This window comes from Berghia stephanieae, chromosome 5 (genome assembly GCF_034508935.2).
Source record: "Berghia stephanieae isolate SIO BIC M18660-M18661 chromosome 5, UCSD_Bste_1.3, whole genome shotgun sequence".
In the NCBI taxonomy this organism is placed as follows: domain Eukaryota; kingdom Metazoa; phylum Mollusca; class Gastropoda; order Nudibranchia; family Aeolidiidae; genus Berghia; species Berghia stephanieae.
The window spans coordinates 82,661,646-82,685,920 of record NC_088364.1 but is presented as its reverse complement, the minus strand read 5'-3'; the positions used below and the strand labels follow the sequence as shown (position 1 = coordinate 82,685,920).

Below are 24,275 nucleotides of genomic sequence, written 5' to 3'. Positions count from 1 at the left end.
CACTTCAAGAAACAACAACAGTCAACAAAACAACTCAGTCCTGACGATGGCAAATTAAGCCTGAAACATTAATGTAGACTGTCTCAAACATTGTGGTAAATATTTTAAAAAATAATATATATATATATATATATATATAATATATATATATATATAATCTCATATTTAAAAAATAGAGATGGTTGCCAACTTGTTGCCAACAAATCTGTTTAATGTAATATAACATAATATAATATAATATTATATATATATATATATATATATATATATATATATATATATAATTATAAAAACAAAAAACCATAGACTAATGATGATATACCCTTGTGTAAAGAGAGCAATGAATATGGCATCTTAAGAAGCCTAATTATTTGTTAACATTTATAGATCCGTTTCTCGCTATCGTAACTTACTTGTCTTGTACTGAATATAAAAAATAATGCACGCTTCTCTAGTGCACGTTTTTAGGGTAAGTCAGATACGCCAACGAACTTGTGCAGCATCGAAGGGCAGTTGGGATAGAGAGAGAGAGAGAGAGAGAGAGAGAGAGAGAGAGAGAGAGAGAGAGAGAGAGTGGGGGGGGGGGGAGGGGGGGGAGGAGTGAGGGGTGCATGGCATCTGCATATCGTGAACTTTCACATTGACTCATAGTTGTAATTCACAACAGAATGGTATGGGAATATGATATGAGTAAAAGGTCCCACTACCATGTGAATGTACCAAATATTTTAACGAAAGGAAGCAAAATGGTGAAAGTCGGGTCACAAGTACATGATGAAATAAGTAGAGTATATTGTGCTATAGGGATTGGTGCTACTAAGGAAAAGCTGGAAGGTAAAATGTTACTGGTTGACTAATGATGACGTCAAAAGATTTTGCAGCACAGGAACGGGCTTTTTTGTGAATGAGGACGGAATGGGTGCAGCATCATTTCGTTTTAATTTAGGTTATGATCCAGTAGGTGAAATGTCAAATAAGTTCATTTTGAACTAACTTAGGAAGAAGTTTGAAAATGATGATGATGATGATGATGATGATGATGATGATGATGATGATGATGATGATGATACACGTGAGAAATGTTATATTTACCGTATACAAAATTACCGCAACAGCAATAAAGCAACATATTGAAATTATCAATTAACATATCCTTAAATCTAGATATAACGAAGCACGAGAGACCCTCAAATTACATGGGTATATTGTTATGATTGTCATATTTACTATGTTCTATATCTTGAACATTTCTCCGCTTGGACCGTACACTACTAACACCAACACCTTTCAGGATATTTTTCTCGCTAACGCTTCGATGTACATTAATTTCGTCTTTGAAGGCAAGGAGACCAAGTTGTGGATGCGAGGCTTCATTCAGCGCTTTCGATCTGATACAACTTCGATACTGCTCTGCCGTGAGCTTTGGGTCGCAATATTTCTCGTGCCACAAATGGAAAATTGCTGGATCGGTTGCTCGAATGACAAAGTAATCGCTCCTTACAAATTTTTGGTATAGAAAAACATCCTCTCCTCCCCATCCGGTGATTTGTTCGTCAAATCCTTTGATTTTAAGGAAGTCTGACCGATATTGGCACGTCATTCCGTATCCGAAGTCCCGCCAAAATCCTGCATCCTTAGAGAGTACGAGCTGGTCGTGGAAAGACGGAATCGCAGCATCTTGTAAGGAATACACGATGTTTGGGTTGTACAAACTGAAGACTATAGGATAATACACGCGCTGAGCCCTAGCCGTGTTCAAGCGACAACGTTCTAGGAACTCGGCGGTAAAAACAATGTCAACGTCACAGAAAAATAGTAACACGTCTCCGTGTTTCCAATTTAAGGCACCGATTTGCAATGCACGACCTCTGGTGAATTTTTCGTTTAGGGTTATCAGTTTCATGTGCTTGAATTTGTTGGCTTTGGCCACTTTGCTCATCATTGCTTTGACCTCTTTGAGACCGGAAGTACCGAAGTAAACGACAGTCAGATACACACGTTTGTCTTGTCTGATGCAAACGTTTATGAATTGATTGATGAAAATACGGAATGTGTCTAGACGACCTGATAAGGGCAAAATTATGTTGATCCACTCGCCGTCCGTGTTCACGGATTGTCTTTGTAAAGTTATTGGAGGAGAGAATGGTCTCACTACGTCAATCTTTATATAGGAATGCGATGCTTTTTTCTGGCCTAAGCTACTTAGGTCTTTGTTTCTAAATATGAGTTCATAGTGGGTGCCTGTAGCGGGGTCTGTGCGATGGATGCCTTCCATGAAATCATCATGAGTGTATGGTGCTTGCAGTTGAGTGCGATTGGCATTTAAAGAGGCAATCGCGTGCGCTAAAATCTCATTCATATCTTTTTTCTTAGACCCAATCGGTTTGCCGACCACTCTTTTCCCCAAACCAGGGTCGACCATAAAAATTCGATTAAAAACAAACCGATTAAATGGAATTAGTTCATATTCTGTTTTGTAGGAAATGCCATGTTGAATTTCAGCAGATTTTAGTCTTTCTTTGATGTATGTTTGGTAATCGGTAATGTTGGTTATATCAATGGAGTTTTTATTATCATTATCTAATGGTTCATTTGCGAGCACACTTCTTTGATACCGCTGCCCTGCGGAATTTATCATGTCCATGTTTCCAACAGGAGCTGGGATGTTATCAACACCTCGCATGTCCCTATTCCCCACATCTACAAAGGCTTGTTTTCCAAACGAGTCGTCATTTCCTTCAAATCTCCCATCATCGCCCCTTTGTATATTTTGGCCTATATTATTGTCATTTTCTGGGAAGAAATCCTGGCTCATCCTGGCATCTAGCAAAGGGTAGTCATCACTCTGGCCCCGAATCACACGCCTCTGGGACTGTAACGTTTCACCAGCCGCTGCCCCTACAGGCCTCACTCGACGGGCCTTGATTTTATTCCCACCCACCAGTCCATCGGATTGGTCGTCGTGTCCTACTGGACGAGCTCTTTTTATAACAATATTATTCTTATTATTATAATTATTAAATCGGTGTTGTTGACGCTGTCCAACGCCGCCATTTTTCATCACCCCTATATCTGCAGGGAAGAATTCGACAGGGTTTTTGGTGGCACTCCACTGGTTTTCCTGCTTCTCCATCATGTTGTCTTCGTTTTCCGGGGGTTTGAGGTTTGAAGTCAAATTTCCAACTTCTTTTTGAACCTGAAACAAAAAATAACGAAAAAGAAATAACATAAGAATTAATTATATAACAATGTAAAAGTAACGAAAGTTATCATCCAATTCTCACATTACAGGTCAGCAATGAACGGATTTTCTTAGCCTCTGTCTAGGTCATATTATTTTCACCCGTGTGGCGATGAGGTCTTGTGGTATGACACTCGCTTTCGGATCAGAAGGTCCTTGGTTCGAGCCTCGCTCGGTGCATAGTTGATTCCTTGGAAAAGACTCTTTACTCACATTCTCTCACCGTCCTTAGAAGTAAAATGAGTACCTGGTCGTTAACAGCGTTGTCTTTGAAAAATTGTAATATCGCCTAACAGGCGTCATGTCACGTCCTAAATGTTAAGTGTTGCTGTTGGCCAGGGACCCCTTGTAAAGCGCTTTGAGCACGTTTAATGGATATTGCTCTATATAAACGCTCAAAGCTCAAATTTTGGAAAGAGGACATTTTTTCCCCCATAAAGTTCACTTTATATTGAGAGAAAGTCTTAGTGTGACTTTGTAAAAATTTGAATTCTTACACAGTTTAACCAAGATATTAAGTTGTCTTTGAGAGAACGCTACTCGACTGATGCTATGCGTTTCGCTAAAAGATTCATAACATCCGCCAGCCGGGTGTAACCTTAAACGTTTATAGTCTACTGGATATAATTCAGTGAGAACGTGTCTTAAAATGGCTGTCGAAAAGCAATAACAAAGAGCTAAGTGACGTGAAATTCGTTCCTTCTATTCATTCTCTGACTACAAAGTCACCCTAGGGAAGCCAAACGAGTACCGTAAGCCTGCTGTTTTATATTGTATTATTATTTGTTGCATATCTGTTAGTTAAGCAGACAGGTTCTGCTCCAGGTCAAATTATTATTGGGTTATTTTATAAAATGACACGACAGTTTGACATACGATAGGACGCGTCAAAATTGCCACAATTTGTGGGACATTTGATAGTTGCACACACACACACACACACACACACACACACACACACACACACATATACACACGTCCTTGGGCTACAGCATGGACTAGATAATGGCTGACAATGCTGGATAAGTGGTTGACCTGTTCCTATTCTAGATGAGTATAGTGTGATTTTAGCGTGTGCCTGAGTATGTATTATAATTGAGATGACCTCTGAACTCTGATTGTATGGTTTTGTCTGTATTTAACATTTGGCATTGTGGTCTAGAATTGTTTATATACTGATATGTCTTTTATTCATTATTTCATATTGTCTGCTATTTATATCATCTCTGTCTATGTATATGCGCATTTACGTGTGTGTCTTTGGGGGTGAGTGTGTTTATGTGTGTATGTGTGTATGTGTGTCTATGTGTGTATGTGCGTGTGTGTGTGCGTGCATGTGAGTTTGGATAAATGTGTCTGTGTGCCAATTTTTAGAGCAATGTTCTACATCATAGAATATTGTGCACCAAGAGCTGTTTTGAATACGGGATTAGGCGAAATATAAATAAACTTTATTACTAGATATTTTTACGAATCAGAAAATGTCATAATATTATGAATAATCACGTTTTGAAAGAAATTTAGTTTCGCTGTTACAGGCTTAATCTTTGGTCAGACCACGGAGTTCTGAGATATACCTATAATTACTGGCACAACGATACCATCCCAAAGCACAGAAACACACGATGTGTGTGTGACTATATTTTGATTATCAGTGTAGGAAATGTTCAAATTGATTTATTTTTATCCATATCCAAATTTTTTAAAGTCAAGAGTTACGTAACGACAGCAAAAATAAATAAATAAATAAATAGATAAATAAATAAATAAATAAATAAATAAATAAATAAATAGATAAATAAAATGGTAGTCTAAGTATAACTTCTTAAATCCATGTATATGCAAATTATGATCACAATAGTTGCGTCTATTTTCATTTTCTCGGTATAATTAACATAACATCTCATAGTAAAGACTTCCTGGGTCAAATGCCAGTTTTCAAAAAAAGAAGAAGCCGAAAGGTTCAGGTCAAAAATTTCTCGTCAATCTCTTTCGGATTTTACTGAGTTTGTCCTATGTACACTTGCATGTGTCATCTCCCAAACCAGACTATAGCACTCGTCAATTGACTGTTTATGGAGGTTTTAAGTTAAAATCTTTTTACATAACAGTGACTGTATTAAAAGGGCGTTCCTCCAAAAAACACAAACTCTGTTTTGCCCATACACTTATGAGTTGTCTTTGCTCCAAAAATCAACTTAAAATTTCTTGAGCAATATGGCGGTATATATAAATATGTTTCGGTCAGATTTTATAGCTCCGTCTTAGATTAGTTGATATCATTTGAATTATGGTAAATTAACTTTGATCAATGTTTGCTCGGCAAGCTAAATGACAAATAATTCTTTGAAAACGCCTAATAATAATAATAATAATAATAATAATAATAATAATAATAATAATAATAATAATAATAATAATAATAATAATAATAACCAAGTCAATACCTAACTGGTAAAAGCCAAACAGGAAAACCATGAGTGGTTGTCTTGGGATTTTAGTAATGAGTACAGAATGCAGAGTATGTATGTCCTGACCACGGGCATAGAGGGAGGCCTGTTTCTGATTAAGGCCATTACCGTGTAATCAAGTTTGGCACTGGAAGATAAAATACCTGGCACAGATGCTGCCAGAACAACCTGCCAGCTGTTCGTCTCAGATTGGTGACTTTGACTCAAGGATATCGCCCCAGCGGGCGGATAGAGTTACTGTTACATTGAAAGGTGAAACAACTTTTGGTGAACATACGTAGTTATTTGGATTGAAGACAAAATGTAGTGAATACAAGGATTGCATTTCCCTCTCCATCCCATAAATGCACAGTAAATGCTGGAGTGGCTACGAATAGTGTTGGGAATCATTTATTTATTAGTAATAGTAAACAATGGATTTGTTCCAAATATCACACATCGCTCTCTCAATCTCTCTCTCTCTCTCTCTCTCTCTCTCTCTCTCTCTCTCTCTCTCTCTCTCTCTCTCCCTCTGTGTGTGTGCTCCCTCTTTACTCTTCTTCAGTATTGTCTTCCTTTTATTTGGCTGGTGGCTGAGGGGGGGGGGGGGGGGGGTTGACAGGAACATTAAGTACACATCGATATTATGTTTCTAGAAAAGATTCTCCAATCTTTTGCTTTTCATTGAAAATGTTATAATAAGTCAGTATGTAGATTTTTCATTCTACAACTAACATCAAAGTAATGATTCTTTAAAGGTTTTGGAACCTCTCCGATCAATTTGTTGTTATTATCAATTGTATATTTTATATTTTATTCTGTTTTTATTTCCTTCTTTGACGGAATCCAGTTGTAGACACTCTGGTATTTATTGTAAGATGTCTCAGATACTTGCATTCCTACCTGGTCAATTGGTTCATTAATTTAATTTCTAATTGTCGATGATATAACACTGGTTTTGATGTCATGTTATAAGTCAGAGGTATCTCTGCCAGTATTTCATGTCTAATTAAAGAAATTAAGGAGCAGGCACCGGTGTAAGATAAAGATCTGAACAAGTGTATGAAAGGTACAAGACAAAGCAAGATAGAAAAATACAAGAAAAAAACAAATCCCAAAATATCAGTCGACCCCGACTTGGGATTGAACCCCAGACCTTCTAATTAACGGGATAATCTGCGTCTCCTTGAGCTTTATGATTCTGAGGGCCCAACTAGTGCATTTGAACTATAAAGTTCATAAGCTGTGATGTTGCTCTCTACCAATGTTTTGAAGTGACAAATTAACTTTTTAAAAAACTGTTATCGTTGATTGACTGATGCTGAATTATAGATAAATCCACATCTTTTGGGGTACCTTTATGCAATTAGGTAGATGCCTCGCTCCAGAGACACGTTCTATATATGTGACCCGACGTCTTCAAACGGTATTACATCGGGATGAATGGGACCCGAAAAGTGAATTTAGTCTTGTGGTATGACACTAGCTTCCGGATCGGAAGAGCTTGGGTTCGAACCTCGCTCGTCGCATAGGTGAGTCCTTGCAAAAGGCTCTTCACTCACATTCTCTCACCGTACTCAGGTGTAAAATGAGTACCTGGCCAAATTGTAATATCGCCTAACTGGCGTCATGTCATGTCCTCCATGTTAAGTGTTGCTGTTGGCCAGAGACCCTTTGTTAAGCGCTTTGAGCACGTTTAGTGGATATTGCTCTATATCCACGGCCATAATGAAATAAAGCGGTTTCAATTAGTTGGAATTTAAGTGTTGTCTAACGCCTCAAATTGATGGATTGATGCTTTGCCTTTAGGTAAAATACTCACAACCACCAGCCGAATATAACGTACCAAAACGCATATCTACAAATTATATGTGACATTGAACGTGAATAAACTGATTGATAGATTTTAGTGAGAACAAACACTCAAAATGGCTGTCTAAAAACAATAACAAAGACGTCAATTTCGTTCCCTCTAGTGTTGTTTTTTTTTTCTGGCACTTCATTAAACCTCTTATTTCTATTACCATCGATACAATAGCATCCCCCATTTACATTTTGTATTTACAGATTGAGAGAGAGGGGGAGAGAGAGAGTTAGAGAGAGAGAGAGAGTGTGTGTGAGTGATAGAGAGAGAGTGTGTGAGAGAGTGAGAGAGTGTGAGAGAGATAGAGAGAGAGTGAGAGAGAGATAGATAGAGAGAGAGTGAGAGAGAGTGAGAGAGAGAGAGAGTGAGAGAGAGTGAGTGAGAGTGAGAGAGTGTGTGAGAGAGAGAGTGGGAGAGAGAGAGTGGGAGAGAGAGAGAAAGGGAGAGAGAGAGAAAGGGAGAGAGAGTGGGAGAGAGTGAGAGAGAGAGTGAGAGAGAAAGTGAGTGATAGAGAGTGTGTGTGAGAGAGAGTGAGAGAGTGTGCGAGAGAGATAGAGAGAGAGAGAGAGTGAGTGAGTGAGAGAGAGATAGATAGATAGAGAAAGTGAGAGAGAGTGAGTGAGAGTGAGAGAGTGTGAGAGAGAGAGTGGGAGAGAGAGAGTGAAATTCGAATGGATTGATGCAATTGTTATGCGCCTAGAGCTTTATTGTCTAAAGGATTGGGCACAATGTATTATTATTATTATTATTATTATTATTATTATTATTATTATTATTATTATTATTATATTATTATTATTATTATTATTATTATTATTATTATTATTGTTATTATTATTATTATTATTATTATTATTGTTGTTGTTGTTGTTGTTATTATTATTATTATTATTATTATTATATATTATTATTATTATTATTATTATTATCATTATTATTATTATTATTATTATTATTATTATTATTATTATTATTATTGTTATTATTATTATTATTATCATTATCATTATTATTATTATTATTATTATTATTATTATTATTATTATTATCATTTATTATTATTATTATTATATTATTATTATTATTATTACCTATTATTATTATTATTATTATTATTATTATTATTATTATTATATTATTATTATTATTATTATTATTATTATTATTATTATTATTATTATTATTATTTTTATTATTATTATTTTTATTATTATTATTATTATTATTATTATTATTATTATTATTATTATTATTATTATTATTATTATTATTATTATTATTATTATTATTTAATCTTACCTTCACCAACTGGTTTTCCAGAGACTTTATTTTCTCCTGTAGAACAGACTTGTCCCGAAAGTGTTCCACCTCCTTCCGTCTTAAAACTTCCCGTAGCGCCTTCTCCCCAGGTGACCGGTTACTCTCTGACGTGGGCATCCCGCCGTTGTTGTGGTCTGTGCCCACCTGGCCCTCGATGTTGAGACCACAGCGGGCGATGAATACCATGGTCACCACAGACATACAGAAGAGCAGCAGAAGCAACTTGGGCATCATCCGCATGACCAAAGACAATGTGTGGCTTTACTTCAGCTTCCTAATAATTAAAAGCACATTGAAATCAGGACTACAACACGTTCAGTAGTCTTCACCATCTGTAGTTCAGAACATTCTCGATTTGATTTTTGTAGACGTTAGTTATTTGTTCCTTTTCCTAACTCCTCGTGGGTCTGACATCGTTATGTTCGATATATCATTAAGTACCTTCTCCATGTTTGTTTTTTTAAAAACTGGTTCGTCGTCCTGTCTTTTTGTAAAAATATATATATATATCGCCAATATTTATATTATCAAACGACTGGAACGTTCTGTGCTTTAAAAACAACTATTTATCTCCCTTTTGATCGTTTTTGTCGTGTCAGAACATGGCTTTCTTTTTCTGATAAATTTTGATCAAGAGCCATAATGGATTAAATATCACCTATACCTAAAGTCGTTATGACTCTTGTTACGGAAAAACCAGCATCAAAACATTTGTTATTATTCGAATTACGGCCCCGATCTACAAATGGTAGCTACAAATTTGTCGAACACTTGATTTTGTTTCTCTGGTCATATCATCACGCCTGGTTCCCCCTGCAACAGTTGGTTTCTTGAGATAAGCCATGGTCGATGATGACAGGTGGAATTCCGGATATCTGGGATAAAAGATAGAGAAGGAAAGGTGGAAATATAGTCAGGGTGTGCCGCATAAAGCACGGAAATACAAACACCAAATAATATTGAAGGGTTTAGAGCTATACAAAATTCATAGCTTGTAGCTTTCCAACATTCCAATAAGTTCACGCTGAATAAACTGCCGTGTCAGGCGTCTGAAGTAGACTATTTTTGTTTGATGTATTCCCTTTTCTTTTTCCCTATGCCCACCTCTCTCTCTCTCTCTCTCTCTCTTTCTCTCTCTCTCTCTCTCTCTCTCCCTCTCTCTCTCTTTCTCTCTCTCTCACTCTATCTATCTATTTTTCTGTATATCTATCTATCTATCTATCTATCTATCTATCTATCTATCTATCTATCTATCTATCTATCTATCTATCTATCTATCTATGTATCTCATCCTCTTTCTGTCTCCCTCTTTCTCGCTCTCTGTCTTTTAGATTCCTTGCTCCTCCTCCTTCTCCTCCTTCTCCTCCTTCTTCATCATTCATCATCATCATCTTCTTCTTCCTCTTCTTCATAGCCTCGTATTCCATCGTATTAAAGACCAACCGCTTTTTGTTTTCATTTTGGACCAGAAAACTCTTACGTCATTGTTGACAAATATATTATTCTAATCATAGACTAAATCAAAGACTATCGGAATCAAACCCACGACTTTTCGATATAAGGTCGGACAGCTTTCTTTGACTCCATTTGGCTCAGCCACTTCAGAGTTTGTGTCTGACGTCATATCATACGTCATGCATGACGTGTACAGCGTTGTAACTACGCAATGTCTCATCAAAACAAGAAAAAGCGACCAAAATCCGTAAATTTTGCTTGGCTCGTCTCGCTGGGATTTATATATATTTTTTATCCTTATCGCTAGTACTGAAAACGCCGGCATGAAAGTAATAAAAGTCTCCTGGCCTTTGAACTTTGTCAAAAACACCGGCCTCATCCATTCCCATCTTGATAGGTTTTGCAAGCCGACATTTTAACAAGATTGGTAGATAAGTGGGAACTATATACTCCTTCTGCTCCGTTTGTTTGTACAGCGTGCGAAATTATTCCTTGTTTGACCTTGTTTGACCCCTGTTTGTGTGCAGTATATTGTTTTTATTTATATTTATTATGACCATCGCATAATCACAAAAAAATAAAGTTGACAAAGAGGAAACTCCAAACGTTATCCTCATTTTATTATCGAGTCTATGTTTTGTCTTGCCCTGGGACAGAGTTTGTGCTTTGAGCCATTAGATGGGTGCCTCGCTCCTGAGACGAGTTCGGGATATGTGACCCGACGTTTTAAAACGGTATTACGTCTGGTGAATGGGAACCCAAAAAGTGAAGTTAGGATGGGAATGGTAAGAAAAACGAACTTTAATTTGACTGTTTTACAAAGTAAGAAACGGTACAAGACTCTCTAACATACAGAAAGTAAATTGCTTGATCATAACAGGAAATGAAATGAGTAGGAAAGTGCCGAAGACAATAGAGAATAAAATTTTCGCGGCGATGGGGGCTCGAACCCGCGACCTTACTGGTACAACAACTCCGCCTGGCCGGGAGAGAGTAGTTCTACATCCGCCACTCCATTTATTCTCTATTGTCTTCCGGAACTTTCCTACTCACTTCATTTCTTGTTATTATCAACATAAGTGGCTGCTCCACTCACTTTTCAGAAAGTAACTGAACCCCAAGTATCCCAGTTGTAGCTATCCAGTCCGTTTCCTGCATCTAGGTCATCCCGACATAATTCCGTTTTGAGACGATGGGTCACGTAACATTATTTTCTAAGGCACATCCGACCTTCCAGACAATAGATAAATGAATGAATAAATAACAATAACAACTTTGCCGAAGTCCCAGGTTTGAGAGTTTTTGCCAAGATGAGAGTCATTTAAATCGATCAATATTTGAAGGACGAGTTTTCTGGCCAAATTTTCAGATATGTGTGTTTCCAGAGCACAGCAGTATACTTGTTGGTTCCATGCCCTATGAGATCGCCAGTGACGTACATTGCCCAACTACTTTTATGTTGTATTCAGTCACTCAGAGTGCATCCCCCAGGGACAACACTACGCTTCCGAATGGTTTTCAAACTGAACGTGAGACGAGGCGCCAAGCAATAAATGCCCGAAGAACATAACGTTGTCTGGTTAGGATATTTTATTTATTCTGTCTCTGAGAAAACTATAAAATAACAGGTCCTGGGCCAACGTCTTCTATTGACCTCGACTCAATTCTCTCCCCGTCCCTTCCGGTGCCAATCTATTTTTAGATTTTCTTCTGACAACCTGCCTGGATTCAGCTCTTATAAGAAAAATATTATTTATTGTTATAAACTTTTTTCCCGACAGACCCATTTATTTACCTGGTCGGCTATAACAACTTTGGCCGATTTTGGCTAGATTCCCAGAATTTGCTCCTCTTGGTATTTCGGAAAGATGATAGCCAAGGTCTGGCATTTGTTATGATTAGTTCTACTGCTTGCATTATGATCTATGGCGTTGTGTATCCAAGACTGCCTTGTTACTCTATGTGTATAATTTGTCTTGTTTTGTGGACCAGAGAGCGAGAGATAGACCATGTACATGCTTGGCCAGCATGGCAAAACAAGTGATTCGTGGACGTTATTTTTAAGGGTAGACAACTGGCGCTGTAGAACTCACACAGTCCATTCATTCATTCCTAGTTCTATTTTTGGCACTATCCTGGTCAAGTCATGGCCGTACTCACGAGGAGAGACCTGGTCAAGTCATGGCGGTACTCATGAGGAGAGACCTGGTCAAGTCATGGCCGTACTCACGAAGAGAGACCTGGTCAACTCATGGCCGTACTCACGAGGAGAGACCTGTCAAGCCATGGCCGTACTCATTAGGAGAGACCTGGTCAAGTCATGGCGGTACTCACGAGGAGAGACCTGGTGAAGCCATGGCCGTACTCACGAGGAGAGACCTGGTCAAGCCATGGCGGTACTCACGAGGAGAGACCTGGTCAAGCCATGGCCGTACTCACGAGCAGAGACCTGGTCAAGTCATGGCCGTACTCACGAGGAGAGACCTGGTCAAGCCATGGCCGTACTCACGAGGAGAGACCTGGTCAAGTCATGGCGGTACTCACGAGGAGAGACCTGGTCAAGTCATGGCGGTACTCACGAGAAGAGACCTGGTCAAGCCATGGCCGTACTCATGAGGAGAGACCTGGTCAAGCCATGGCCGTACTCACGAGGAGAGACCTTTCAGTGACTCACGACGCCTACAGTGACTCCATCTAGACCGTTGAATTTTACAGACAAACGTTCATCATTGACGGATTCCTGCCACCTTTTTGTGCGGCTGTGTGGTCTAGTGGTATGACACTCGCCTTCGGATCGAAAGATCCTGGGCTCGAGTCCCGAGTGGCACATAGTTGAGTCCTTGGAAAAGGCCCATTACTCATATTCTCTAACCGTACTCGGAGGTAAAATGAGACCTGCTGCTGTTAACAGCTTTGTCTCTTTCCGAAAAGAAATTGTAAAATCACCTCACAAACCGTCATGTCTCGTCCAAACTGTTAAATGTTGCTGTTGGCTAAGGACTTCGTGTAAAGCGATTTGAACACGTTTAGTGGATAGTGCGCTATATAAAAGCTCATGTTTTTTCTTCTTCTATTTCTTCTTGGACACAACAGAGGCATATAGGTCGTAGCCCCGAGTCATCGTACGCCTAACCAATGAAGTAATAGTCCAATCGGTCACCTTGTCAGATAAGGATCGGATCTTAACCCGAGAAGGCACAAAAAAAAAAAAAATTTTCTTTCCTTTCAAAAAGTTAAGATATGACCGTTCGTGCTAATCAATGTTTGAAAGTGGAGTTAATTTCAGCTTCTCCACTAAGTAAATGACAATTATGATTCTTGCTACCCTTTGGATAGTATACTGATGCGTCGCAATTTTCTTTTTGAAATTAGTTCACAGCGAGTACCTCCTTGTCACCAAGAGTAAACAAGGGTGAGTGGATGAAGAGGCGAGTGGCTTGAGTGGCAAATTATAAGACTTTTAACTTGGTAACTTGACTGTGAAGTAAATCTAGTTGAAAAGTGAACTTTGGTACTCGGTGCATAGTTGAATCCTTGTAAAAGACTGTTTACTCACATTCTCTCACCGTACTCGGGTGTAAAATGAATACCTTATGAAAACATTACCAGCGTTGCCTTTGTCGGAAAAAATATTATCACCTAACAGGCGTCATGTCTCGTTCTTCATGTTTCGTGTTGCTGTTGGTTAGGGACCCTTTGTAAAGCGCTTTGAGCACGTTCAGTGGATATTGTGCTATATAAAAGCTCAACTTAAAAAGGTCGACTTTCTTTTAAACTAGACATGGGGGAGTGGGCAGCTGAAATAGAGAGGTGGTAGCGACTTGTTTTCATCATCCTAAGAAAGAGCCATAGATTCTCCGCCAACACAAACACATTTATAAGTCGTAGAGATGTTAAAAGTGTAAATATCGTGAGTTATCGACAAACCTTTAGAAGATAAGCATAAAAGATACCGCAATCCGATTCGATTTCTACCAACTTAAACAGCCACTAACGAGCCATTAATGTGTTGTTGTTTTTTGTGTTTTTTTTTTTTTTGTCAGTTGCACGTGCACCACTTCCGCACTCACCAGACACTCTTGAGAGGCTGTTCCAACTCACTTTCATCTCACGATATTGCTAATTAAAAGCCCTGATAAGGCTTTCTGACGCATGACAAATTTACCGTGTTATTTTTTTACTATCAAGTTAATTCCCAGCACCTGGAAACATAATTATTTCGTCTCTATAACCGATTTTACAATATGAGCAAAGTTTAAGGTATGTGTTTGTTTTGAGTAAAATAAAGATAGAAAAGAGGAAGGATAGTAAGAGAGAGACAAACTATGATAGTTTAAGGTGTGTGTTTGTTTTGAGTAAAATAAAGATAGAAAAGAGGAAGGATAGTAAGAGAGAGACAAACTATGATAGCGGGACAATGAAAGAGAGTGGTGGTTAAAAGACGAGAGACAGGGATGGGAAGGGGGATATTTATATATATATATATATATATATATATATATATATATATATATATGTATGTATGTATATATATGTGTGTGTGTGTTTGTGTGTGTGTGTGTGTGTTATATAACACATTTAAACTATGGAGGAGTGGGCGGCTGAAATTAAGAAGTGGCGATCTGTATTGCTACCTTAAGAAAGAGCCATATTGGCGCGAAAGAGGAAAAAGGGACACCCAAAGACTAGATGGTTTGATAAGGTCAAGGATGATATTATGAAAGAACTGGGCCTGGAGGAAGATGATGCTTTAACCGAGATGCGTGGAGATGTGGCATTCATTCTACAATATGCGGGATAAGCTGAAAGAAGAAGAAGAAGAAGAAGAAGAAGAAGAAGAAGATGAAGAAGAAGAAGAAGAAGAAGAAGAAGAAGAAGAAGAAGAAGATGAAGAAGAAGAAGAACGAGCCATATATATATATATATATATATATATATATATATATATATATATATATATATATATATATGATTTAAAATAAAGTGATGGAATTCGGAGAGAGAAAGAAAAGAAGGATAGAGTGAGAGAGGAAGGGAGGGGGTGGGGTGCGTGTAATGAGAGCGGGACAAAGTTATGGAGAAAATAGAGTTGGAGGATTGAGGGGGGGGGGGGGGAAGAGACACAGGCAGAAAGTTATAGATAGGTGGGTGAAGAAGGTGTAAGGTACATATAAAGAAAAGCAACTTTGATTGAATCAGAGAGAGAGAGAGTTAGAAAGAGAGACACACAGAGAGAGAGAGAGAGGGAGAGGGAGAGAGAGAGAGAGAGAGAGAGGGGGGAGAGACAGACACAGAGAGAGAGACAGAGAGAGAGAGAGGGGGAGAGAGGGAGAGAGAGAGAGAGGGAGAGAGGGAAAGAGAGAGAGATAGAGAGGGAGAGAGAGACAGACAGAGAGAGGGAGAGAGGGAGAGAGAGAGAGGGTGAGAGGGAGAGAGAGAGAGAGAGAGAGAGAGAGAGAGAGAGAGAGAGAGAGAGGCGGTAGCTGATGAAACAATTGAATGAGATTTCATGGATTTATGAAGGCTATGTGGTCTTGTGCTATGACACTCGCTTTCAGAGGGAATGTCCTGGGTTCGAGCTCGCTCGGCGCATAGATGAGTCCTCGGAAAGGCTCTTTTCTCGCATTCTCCCACCGTACTCAGGTGTAAAATGAGTACCTGGCCGTTAACAGCGTTGTCTCTGTCGGAAAAAATTTCAATATCGCCTAAGAGGCGTCATGTCCCGTTCTACATGTTACGTGTTGCTGTTTGTAAGGGACCCCTTGTAAAGCGCTTTGAGCACGTTAAGTGGATATTGCGCTATAAAGAAGCTCACGTTTTTTTTTCGTTAAGATTTATCACTTAAAGCATCGTCAACATATATTCAAATATTCCACTTGGGCAACTTTTATACAAGCGCCGGAAATTCTGCTTTGTGAAAATACTCGCCAATCTCTATGTGAAAACTAGAGCAATTATATAGCACATTATCTACAAAGAGTGCTCAAAATGCTTCACAAGGGTCCCAAGCCAACAGCAACACTTAGCATGTAGTATGACACATGACGTTTGTTAGGCGATATTACAATTTTTCCCGGCAGAGACAACGCTGTTTACGCCAGGTCTTACTCCTACACCTGAGTACGGTGAGAGAATGTGAGTAAAGAGCCTTTTCCAAGGACTCAACTATGCTCCACACAGAGCCGGACTCGAACCCAGGACCTTCCAATCCGAAGGCGAGTGTCCTGCCACTAGACCAAGTAGCCGCAAGTAACCCCGGCCCATATTTTATATGACAATTTTTATTACGATGTGGCTTGCCGTGGCTTGTCGTGGCTTGCGGCTATGACAAGAAATGAAGGGAGTAGGAAAATGACAGAAGACAACACAGAATAAAAACTTCACGGCGGCGATGGGGGCTCGAACCCGCGACCTTACTGGTACGACAACTCCGCCTGGCCGAGGAGATCGTGACTCTACCGTGTGAGCTATCTATGAACACCTTCAACTACTTTATCTATTTCAAGCAAAATGATAAAACTATCTGCCGCAAAGTCAAGTGTCAATTTGGTTTGAGTTACTCTGGGAGAAACGGAATAATACTGAACGTATCGATATAATACTTAGAATCGATATGTGAGACGTGTCGATTTGATTTCTATATCGTTTGCTGGTGTCAATCCTGTGAGACTAGAAAAGAGTATATTATCATGTCAAGGGTTGGTTTTATCAAAGTGGCTGATGGCGAACAATCGTTCATATTAAGAGAAATTGAGACCAGGTTCAAATAAAAGAGATTAGCTTAAGCGCACTGCATGCAGTGCATTCAATTGATAAGCAAGTGTAAATTTTGGGCTGCCCAACCCACACCCCCCCCCCCCCACCACCACACACACCCCTTCCCCACATACTTTCCCGTTGGACTATAAAAAATGAAAATATCTCTCAGATAAAACAATCGAAATATGAGATAATTTCGTTAAAGCTTCCAAAAAGATAATTTCGTTAAGGGTTTACAATCTGTCAGAATATGTATTTGTTAATGGTTGTCATGGCAACATACTCTTTCTCGATATTTTCTCCCAGATAAAACCATTTGAATAATCGATTACCACGCTAAGGGCTTAGATAAATATATAAACCGTAAAGTGCGCAATGCAAAAGTAAATGAATAGTTGGATACATCCACATTTCTCTAATCCTGTATCAAGACATCTAAGAGAGATCTGATACCATATTCTCATTTGGACAAAATGTCATTTTATATCTTCCCATTTCCCATGTAATCTAACTGGTATCCTATTGGCCACAGCCTCCTTCAATTCAAATCTAATAACAGTCGTCTCGAGTGGCGTTCCAGTGTTTTTTAAATAGTTATCACAGTATTTTGTCACAATGACACATCAATTTGGATTGACACAATAACACATGGATTTGGTCTGACACAATGACACATCAATTTGGATTGACACAATAAAACATCAATTTGGTCTGACACAATGACACACCGATTTGGATTGACACAATAAAACATCAATTTGGTCTGACACAATGACACATCAATTTGGATTGACACAATAAAACATCAATTTGGTCCGACACACTGACAACCGATTTGGATTGACACAATAAAACATCAATTTGGTCTGACACAATGACACATCAATTTGGATTGACACAATAACACACCAATTTGGTCTGACACAATGACACATCAATTTGGATTGACACAATAAAACATCAATTTGGTCTGACACAATGAAACATCAATTTGGATTGATACAATAAAACATCAATTTGGTCTGACACAATGACACATCAATTTGGTCTGACACAATAAAACATCAATTTGGTCTGACACAATGACACCTCAATATGGAAAATTACACTCCTCTCGTTTTGGGGAATTATTCATCAACCGTACGCTTCTGGTTTTACTAAAATCAGATTTTGACCCTTAATCACATCTCTACTACAATGATAATGTTAAAGGCTAAATATTTTGATGTCGGTTATATTTTCTCGCGTTCATCTAAAAAAAGAAATGAGATAGATAGGTTATTAGATGAGTTTTAAATAAGTATTCTTAAACTCCTGTGTTTGAAATTTCGATATTGTTTCCAACTCACGCTCTCGAAGGTCGAAGGTCGCGTTACGGTATTTGGAACGTTCAAAACTCCAAACGTTCAAGAACATTATATTCCACACTCATCTAGTGTTACTAAAAATAGATCTTGACGCGTAATGATAATATCTTGACCTCAATAATAATGCTTAAGTGAAATCGTTAAATTTGACAACTAGTCGTGGTGAAAAAGATTGTAAATAAGATAGATTTGAATGTTTTTAAATGACATGGGGAAGATCACTGACTGGAGGGCTGTAATAAAAGTATTCTTGAACTCTTGACATTGTGAACTCGTTCCCAACGCGTGATCTCAAGGTCGTGCAGCGGCATGAAGAACTCGTAAAACATAACATCTTAAAGAATACTATATTGTTACAGAACACACGACCCCTCGACTTTATAGATCATCTGAGTTTAAAAACAAAACAAAACAAACAAACAGTGAACGATATTCAAAATCTGGATGGCCCACAATTTCGGCTGGTCGGCATGTATTCAAGATAGCTGTGAACACAATTTATTGACAGTACAGAAACGGGCTGATACAGTGTCGAATATAGCAACGTTTGTTAAATGCTGTACCCACCGATTTCGACACACAGGGCAGAAATATTTTTGCTCAAATGTGTCTCCAAATGTTGTATCCCTGAACATGGGTCATGTGACTTAATGCGCACAAAGTGTGGCCGTTCTTTCCATCCGATCATCAACTCATAGCATAAGTATTACAAGTCGCATCCCTACTTATTTCACACGAAAATCAGCGGAAACTGTTGGAGTACATCGTCAATAATCTCGTTGTACAATTAATTAATTCTTCGAAGATTAAAAGATGCAACCTATTTCACTTTTCCACAGGCATGTTGGGAAAATAATAGATGTTTTATATCAGATACAGTAGCTACGAACTCAGTTCCCATCTTTAATGAAAGCTCTCAAGATCTCACCGTATCAAAATACAATCAAACATCCCGTCGTTCTTGGGGTAAAGCCAGTGCAAATCTCAGGCACCGAGTGACATTGATGGCAACACTCTTACTCCTACCTACGATGGATGCCGTTCAATCACTTAACACACACACACACACACTCTCTCACACACACACACACACACACTATACAAAAAATCAGGGAGGCAATACGCTTCAACAGTCGTAACGTCACTTTGCTCGTAATGACGCATGGTTACTTAGTAACTGGCTCTAAACTATCGGAACAATGGCGGACGGCCTTATGAAATATTTCTCCGAATAGCATAAAAGCGTATCCAGAGGGAAAAAAAACCCATTATTAATCTGATCATGTTTTGACTTTTTACACATTCTGATCACAAGATATATGAACAGTTCTAGCCAGCATGAAGAATAAAAAGTACCGATTTTCTTTGTTTAGAACCACGATGGCCGCCGTTGCTGGGCGACGTGACATCAGACTATTGAATCCAATTGCCATGAAGTAGACAGGCTGAGACCTGATTCAACGAATGATTAAATCAGGCGAATTTAAAAACGCATCTGTGACCTCTGACATATTAAATCATGCGAATTTAAGAACGCATCTTTTACCCCTGACTGATTAAATCATGCGAATTTAAGAACGCATCTGTGACCCCTGACCTCTGACCGATATTATGTTGGGATGATAAAAATACTGAAACTTGAATTTATAGAAAGATAAAAAGTTCGAGTTGGGCTGAGTTTATATGTTTTATTTAGGAGAATAAATATTATATTTTATTGTACTAAATAGCTATATAGCCTGCAATGAGTCAAGTAAGTCAAATAGATATAATGATATATCATATTTTGGACAAGTTTAATTTTCATTTGAGTTTTTAGCATCTGGTTCATCCCGACATAATACCGCCTGGAGACAATCGGTCACATTTTCAGGGTTTTACCTCACGTTATTGTCTTCACAATGCACTATTAATTTCTTCAGAAAGGCATACTATGGAATCATTCTTTCATTTCACAAGTTTGGCATCTCTCTTACACTTATCCATCACTCCTATATTATTATTATTATTATTATTATTATTATTATTATTATTATTATTATTATTATTATTATTATTATTATTATTATTATTATTATTATTATTATTATTATATAATAATAATAATAATAATAATAATAATAATAATAATAATAATAATAATAATAATAATAATATTTATTATTATTATTATTATTATTATTATTATTATTATTATTATTATTATTATTATTATTATTATTATTATTATTATTATTATTATTATTATTATTATTATTATTATTATTATTATTATTATTATTATCATTATTATTATTATTGTTATCATTATTATTATTATTTTTATTATTGTTGTTGTTGTGCATATAACCAAGTTTTATTAATCCAGTGCGGATTCTTCTACAGTACCAAGTACAAGTACAAGTATGGAAATGGGGAAAAATAGTTGAGAGGTCGCGGGTACTGGTTAGGCATGGGCTGATTGTTGTTTTGCTGCCTGGGATTATTTTGATATTGGAGCTGGCACTTCCGTTAACAAGGTATTACTTTTCTCCTTGTTGGAAGTACCGGCTGTACACAGAAAGGTGTCTCAAGTCTGCAGTGTAAGGCATTTACAAACAACAACAAAATAGGTAACAGAAATCCCATTGCACAGTCGTCTCCGCCAAGAGCCCGTTTGTAGGGGACATGAAAAGCGTGCTCTTTCCCAGGCAGTGCCCTTATCGTAATAAATTTCTCCCCCAAGTTACTATAATTTAATGTAACTTCTGGCTAGGCTTGAGTCAGAAAAGTCGTCCTCAAATATCGACAGATTAAAATAACTCTTATCTTGTCCCAAAAATTTTTTTAAACCCCTCAAACCTGGGACTTCATGAAATTCCTAGGAATTCCCAGGTTTGAGAATTATGATTGGATGGGGGTCACTTTTATCGATCCTTATTCGAAGGTAGGAAGCTGTTCTTAATGAGTTGTTGCTTTTTTTGTTCCGAAGACTCCAGAACTGTCATAGCAGGCTTCAATTGTGATCTATCAACGGATTCCGTAACCTTTCTTCAATGTTCTACATCGTGGCTGGTGACCAATCCAATAAATGGCATTAGCTTGGTTTGCTTGGAAACGACTCTCACAAAATACACCACCCAATGGCCTGCCTTTTAAAAAAATGTCCGTCAATTTTGGTTTGTTTTGTTTTTTTGACTACTGTGACAAATGGCAATCGGTCTTTTTTCCCACAATTGTTAAAATAGCAAGTAAAAATATCCAATCTTACACCAATGTCTATCGTTGCCACCTGATTGTAGGTGTGTGTGTGTGTGTGTGTGTGTGTGTGTGTGTGTGTGTGTGTGTGGCTGTCATGTCATGTCCTGAAAAGATGAACCAGAAAAGATCTTAACTTATATCCAGAAATGACGACAATTGGCCAAGTCGCATCTTTCGGTGTGTGTGTGTGTGTGTGTGTCCGGCATGCCAAAGACCAAAACCAAACTCTTTGGAGGAGTCTTCCATTGAGATGGGCAAACTTATAAATACATTGTGTGTGTATGTGTGTGTGTGTATGTGTGTGTGTGTGTGTCCGGCATGCCAAAGACCAAAACCAAACTCTTTGGAGGAGTCTTCCATTGAGATGGGCAAACTTATAAATACATTGTGTGTGTATGTGTGTGTGTGTGTGTTCGTATTTGTGAATATTAGATCGGTGAGAGCAAAAGTGACCTCCGATAATAAACACAAATAACAACGTTTAAACCCTCTCCCTTGTTCAAGATTCAAACCATGACCAATGCGTTTTACACTTATCGCTTTCTAAGAATGAATCCTGCGACATGGACAATATCTTGGGAGAGACAATTCTATGGAATATAAAACGTAGATTAAAATTCAGATACGAACGGCATTGTGTCAACAGGAATGGCCCTTATTGACCAAATGGTCAACACGTTTGAGGTCCTTGATTCTGCCCAAGTTGGTTGGGGTTTTCTTTTTTTGAAATACCTTACCGAGCTCGATTATTTCAAAATGTTTTCATGTCAATTTTTCACACGAGATCAAAGAATGTTTCCGGTTGAATCAAATTCTCACAAAAATGTCTTTATTGACAAGGGTGATGAGGAGAACATCCAAATCATTCATAATTTAACACAGCATGGCGGGTCAAGACTTAATTTAGGATTATATCCTGTAAGTGCCTTTGATATGAACAATACAATATAATCAATCTATCAATAATCTATCAATTATATCATCAACAAATCAGTAGATCAGTGAGTGACAAGCCATAACAGGTCTTATTGAAATCTTAGATAATACAACTCGTTGTCGATCAAAGTTTTAAAATCATCCGGAGAACATGCATTTTTTTTGGGAATCAAATTTTATTCCACAAGTGAATGGTAGGAACCAATCGTGGATCCCGAGACTTTTCAGGCCAGACAATAAGTTTAAATCCTAGTTTATTTTAGACATTTGGCCAATAGAAGACGAAAATCCCATTTACACGAGATAAACTTAATTAACTTAATCTATCAATCAAGAAATAATCATATTAGATAGCTATAAAATTAGCATTTTAACTCTTTCCCTGCCAATCCCTTTTTTTAACCCTCTCCCTGCCAATCGTTTTTTTTAACCCTCTCCCTGCCAATCCTTTTTTTAACTCTCTCCCTGCCAATCCTTTTTTTAACTCTCTCTATGCCAATCCTTTTCAGTGTTTTCCCAAAAATTGCAAGCTTACCCAGTTGAAAAATGGATTTTTAAAACTCAAACAATCTCTTTACCAAACAATTTTATGTTCTTATTCATTAAACAAAGATCATTGTGGTGTAGAAAATAAATCTGAATATGAGAAAATGTATATTGTGTCGTAACAAACGTGACGGTTTTGCTGTAGGTGGTGAGGAGATGATTTAAACCAATGAAATGATTGTCAATATCAGATATTATTTAACAGACAGTAGTGACACGCCATCATTCCCCTTTGGATAGGAGGCAAGGTACTCTCCTCAAGGTCAAGCTTTGGACTTTGGACCACTAGTTCATTTGATGATGATGATGATGATGATGATGATGATGATGATGATGATGACGACGACGACGACGATGATGATGATGATGATGATGATGATGATGATGATGATGATGATGATGATGATGACGACGACGAAAAAAACGACGAAGATGATGAAAATGATGAAGATGATGATGATGATGATGATGATGATGATGATGATGATGATGATGACGATGTTGATGATGATGATGGTGGTTGTGGTAGTAGTGGTCGTAGTGCCAGTGGTAGTGGTGGGTGGTGGTGGTGTTGTAGTGGTAGTTATGTTCGTTACAATAGTGCTGGTGATGTTGGTGTGGGAATACTATTATAGTTTTATCTAAGAGGGCTGATGTACAGCAGGCATTGTTGATGGCTGATGTGTTGTGTACAAAGACGTTTGGCCCGGGCGAAGAACGAGGTCACCCGATATAGAGAGTCATTAAATGTGCTAATTAGTAGAAACCTGACTCCAATTATCAGTCTTCACGGTTTATGGTGAGTACTCGAAAAGGGATTCGTTGAGTGAAGAACAAAGAGGTCAGTCAAGAGGCAAGAAATTTTCGTTCTGCCCTTATTTCTTCCCCTCCTCCTCCTCCTCCTCCTCCTCCTCCTCCTCCCCTTCATCCTCCTCCTCACACAACCTCCTCCTCTTACTCCTCACCTCCTACTCCCTTCACCTCCCTCCCCTCCTCCTCCTCCCCTCCTCTTTTCATCTCTTCCTTTCATCTTCTCCACCTCCTACTCCTTTCATCTCCTCCTCCTCCTACTCCTTTCATCTTTTCCTCCTCTTCTT

General features: G+C 38.1%; 1 protein-coding gene across 1 annotated transcript in view; it reads right to left on the bottom strand.

Annotated features, from left to right (window-relative positions):
- Nucleotides 1–512: 512 nt before the first annotated feature.
- LOC144973736 (chondroitin sulfate N-acetylgalactosaminyltransferase 1-like) overlaps nt 513–24,275 on the bottom strand; it is a 31,252-nt gene continuing 7,489 nt past the window's right edge. Inside the window, exons 2-3 of the mRNA XM_078916570.1 lie at nt 8,855–9,750; nt 513–3,196 (exon numbers count right to left, since the gene is read on the bottom strand). Of these exons, the coding sequence (XP_078772696.1) occupies nt 1,193–3,196; nt 8,855–9,115 (2,265 nt within the window). The 5' untranslated portion in view covers nt 9,116–9,750 and the 3' untranslated portion in view covers nt 513–1,192. The remainder of the gene's footprint in view (nt 3,197–8,854; nt 9,751–24,275) is intronic.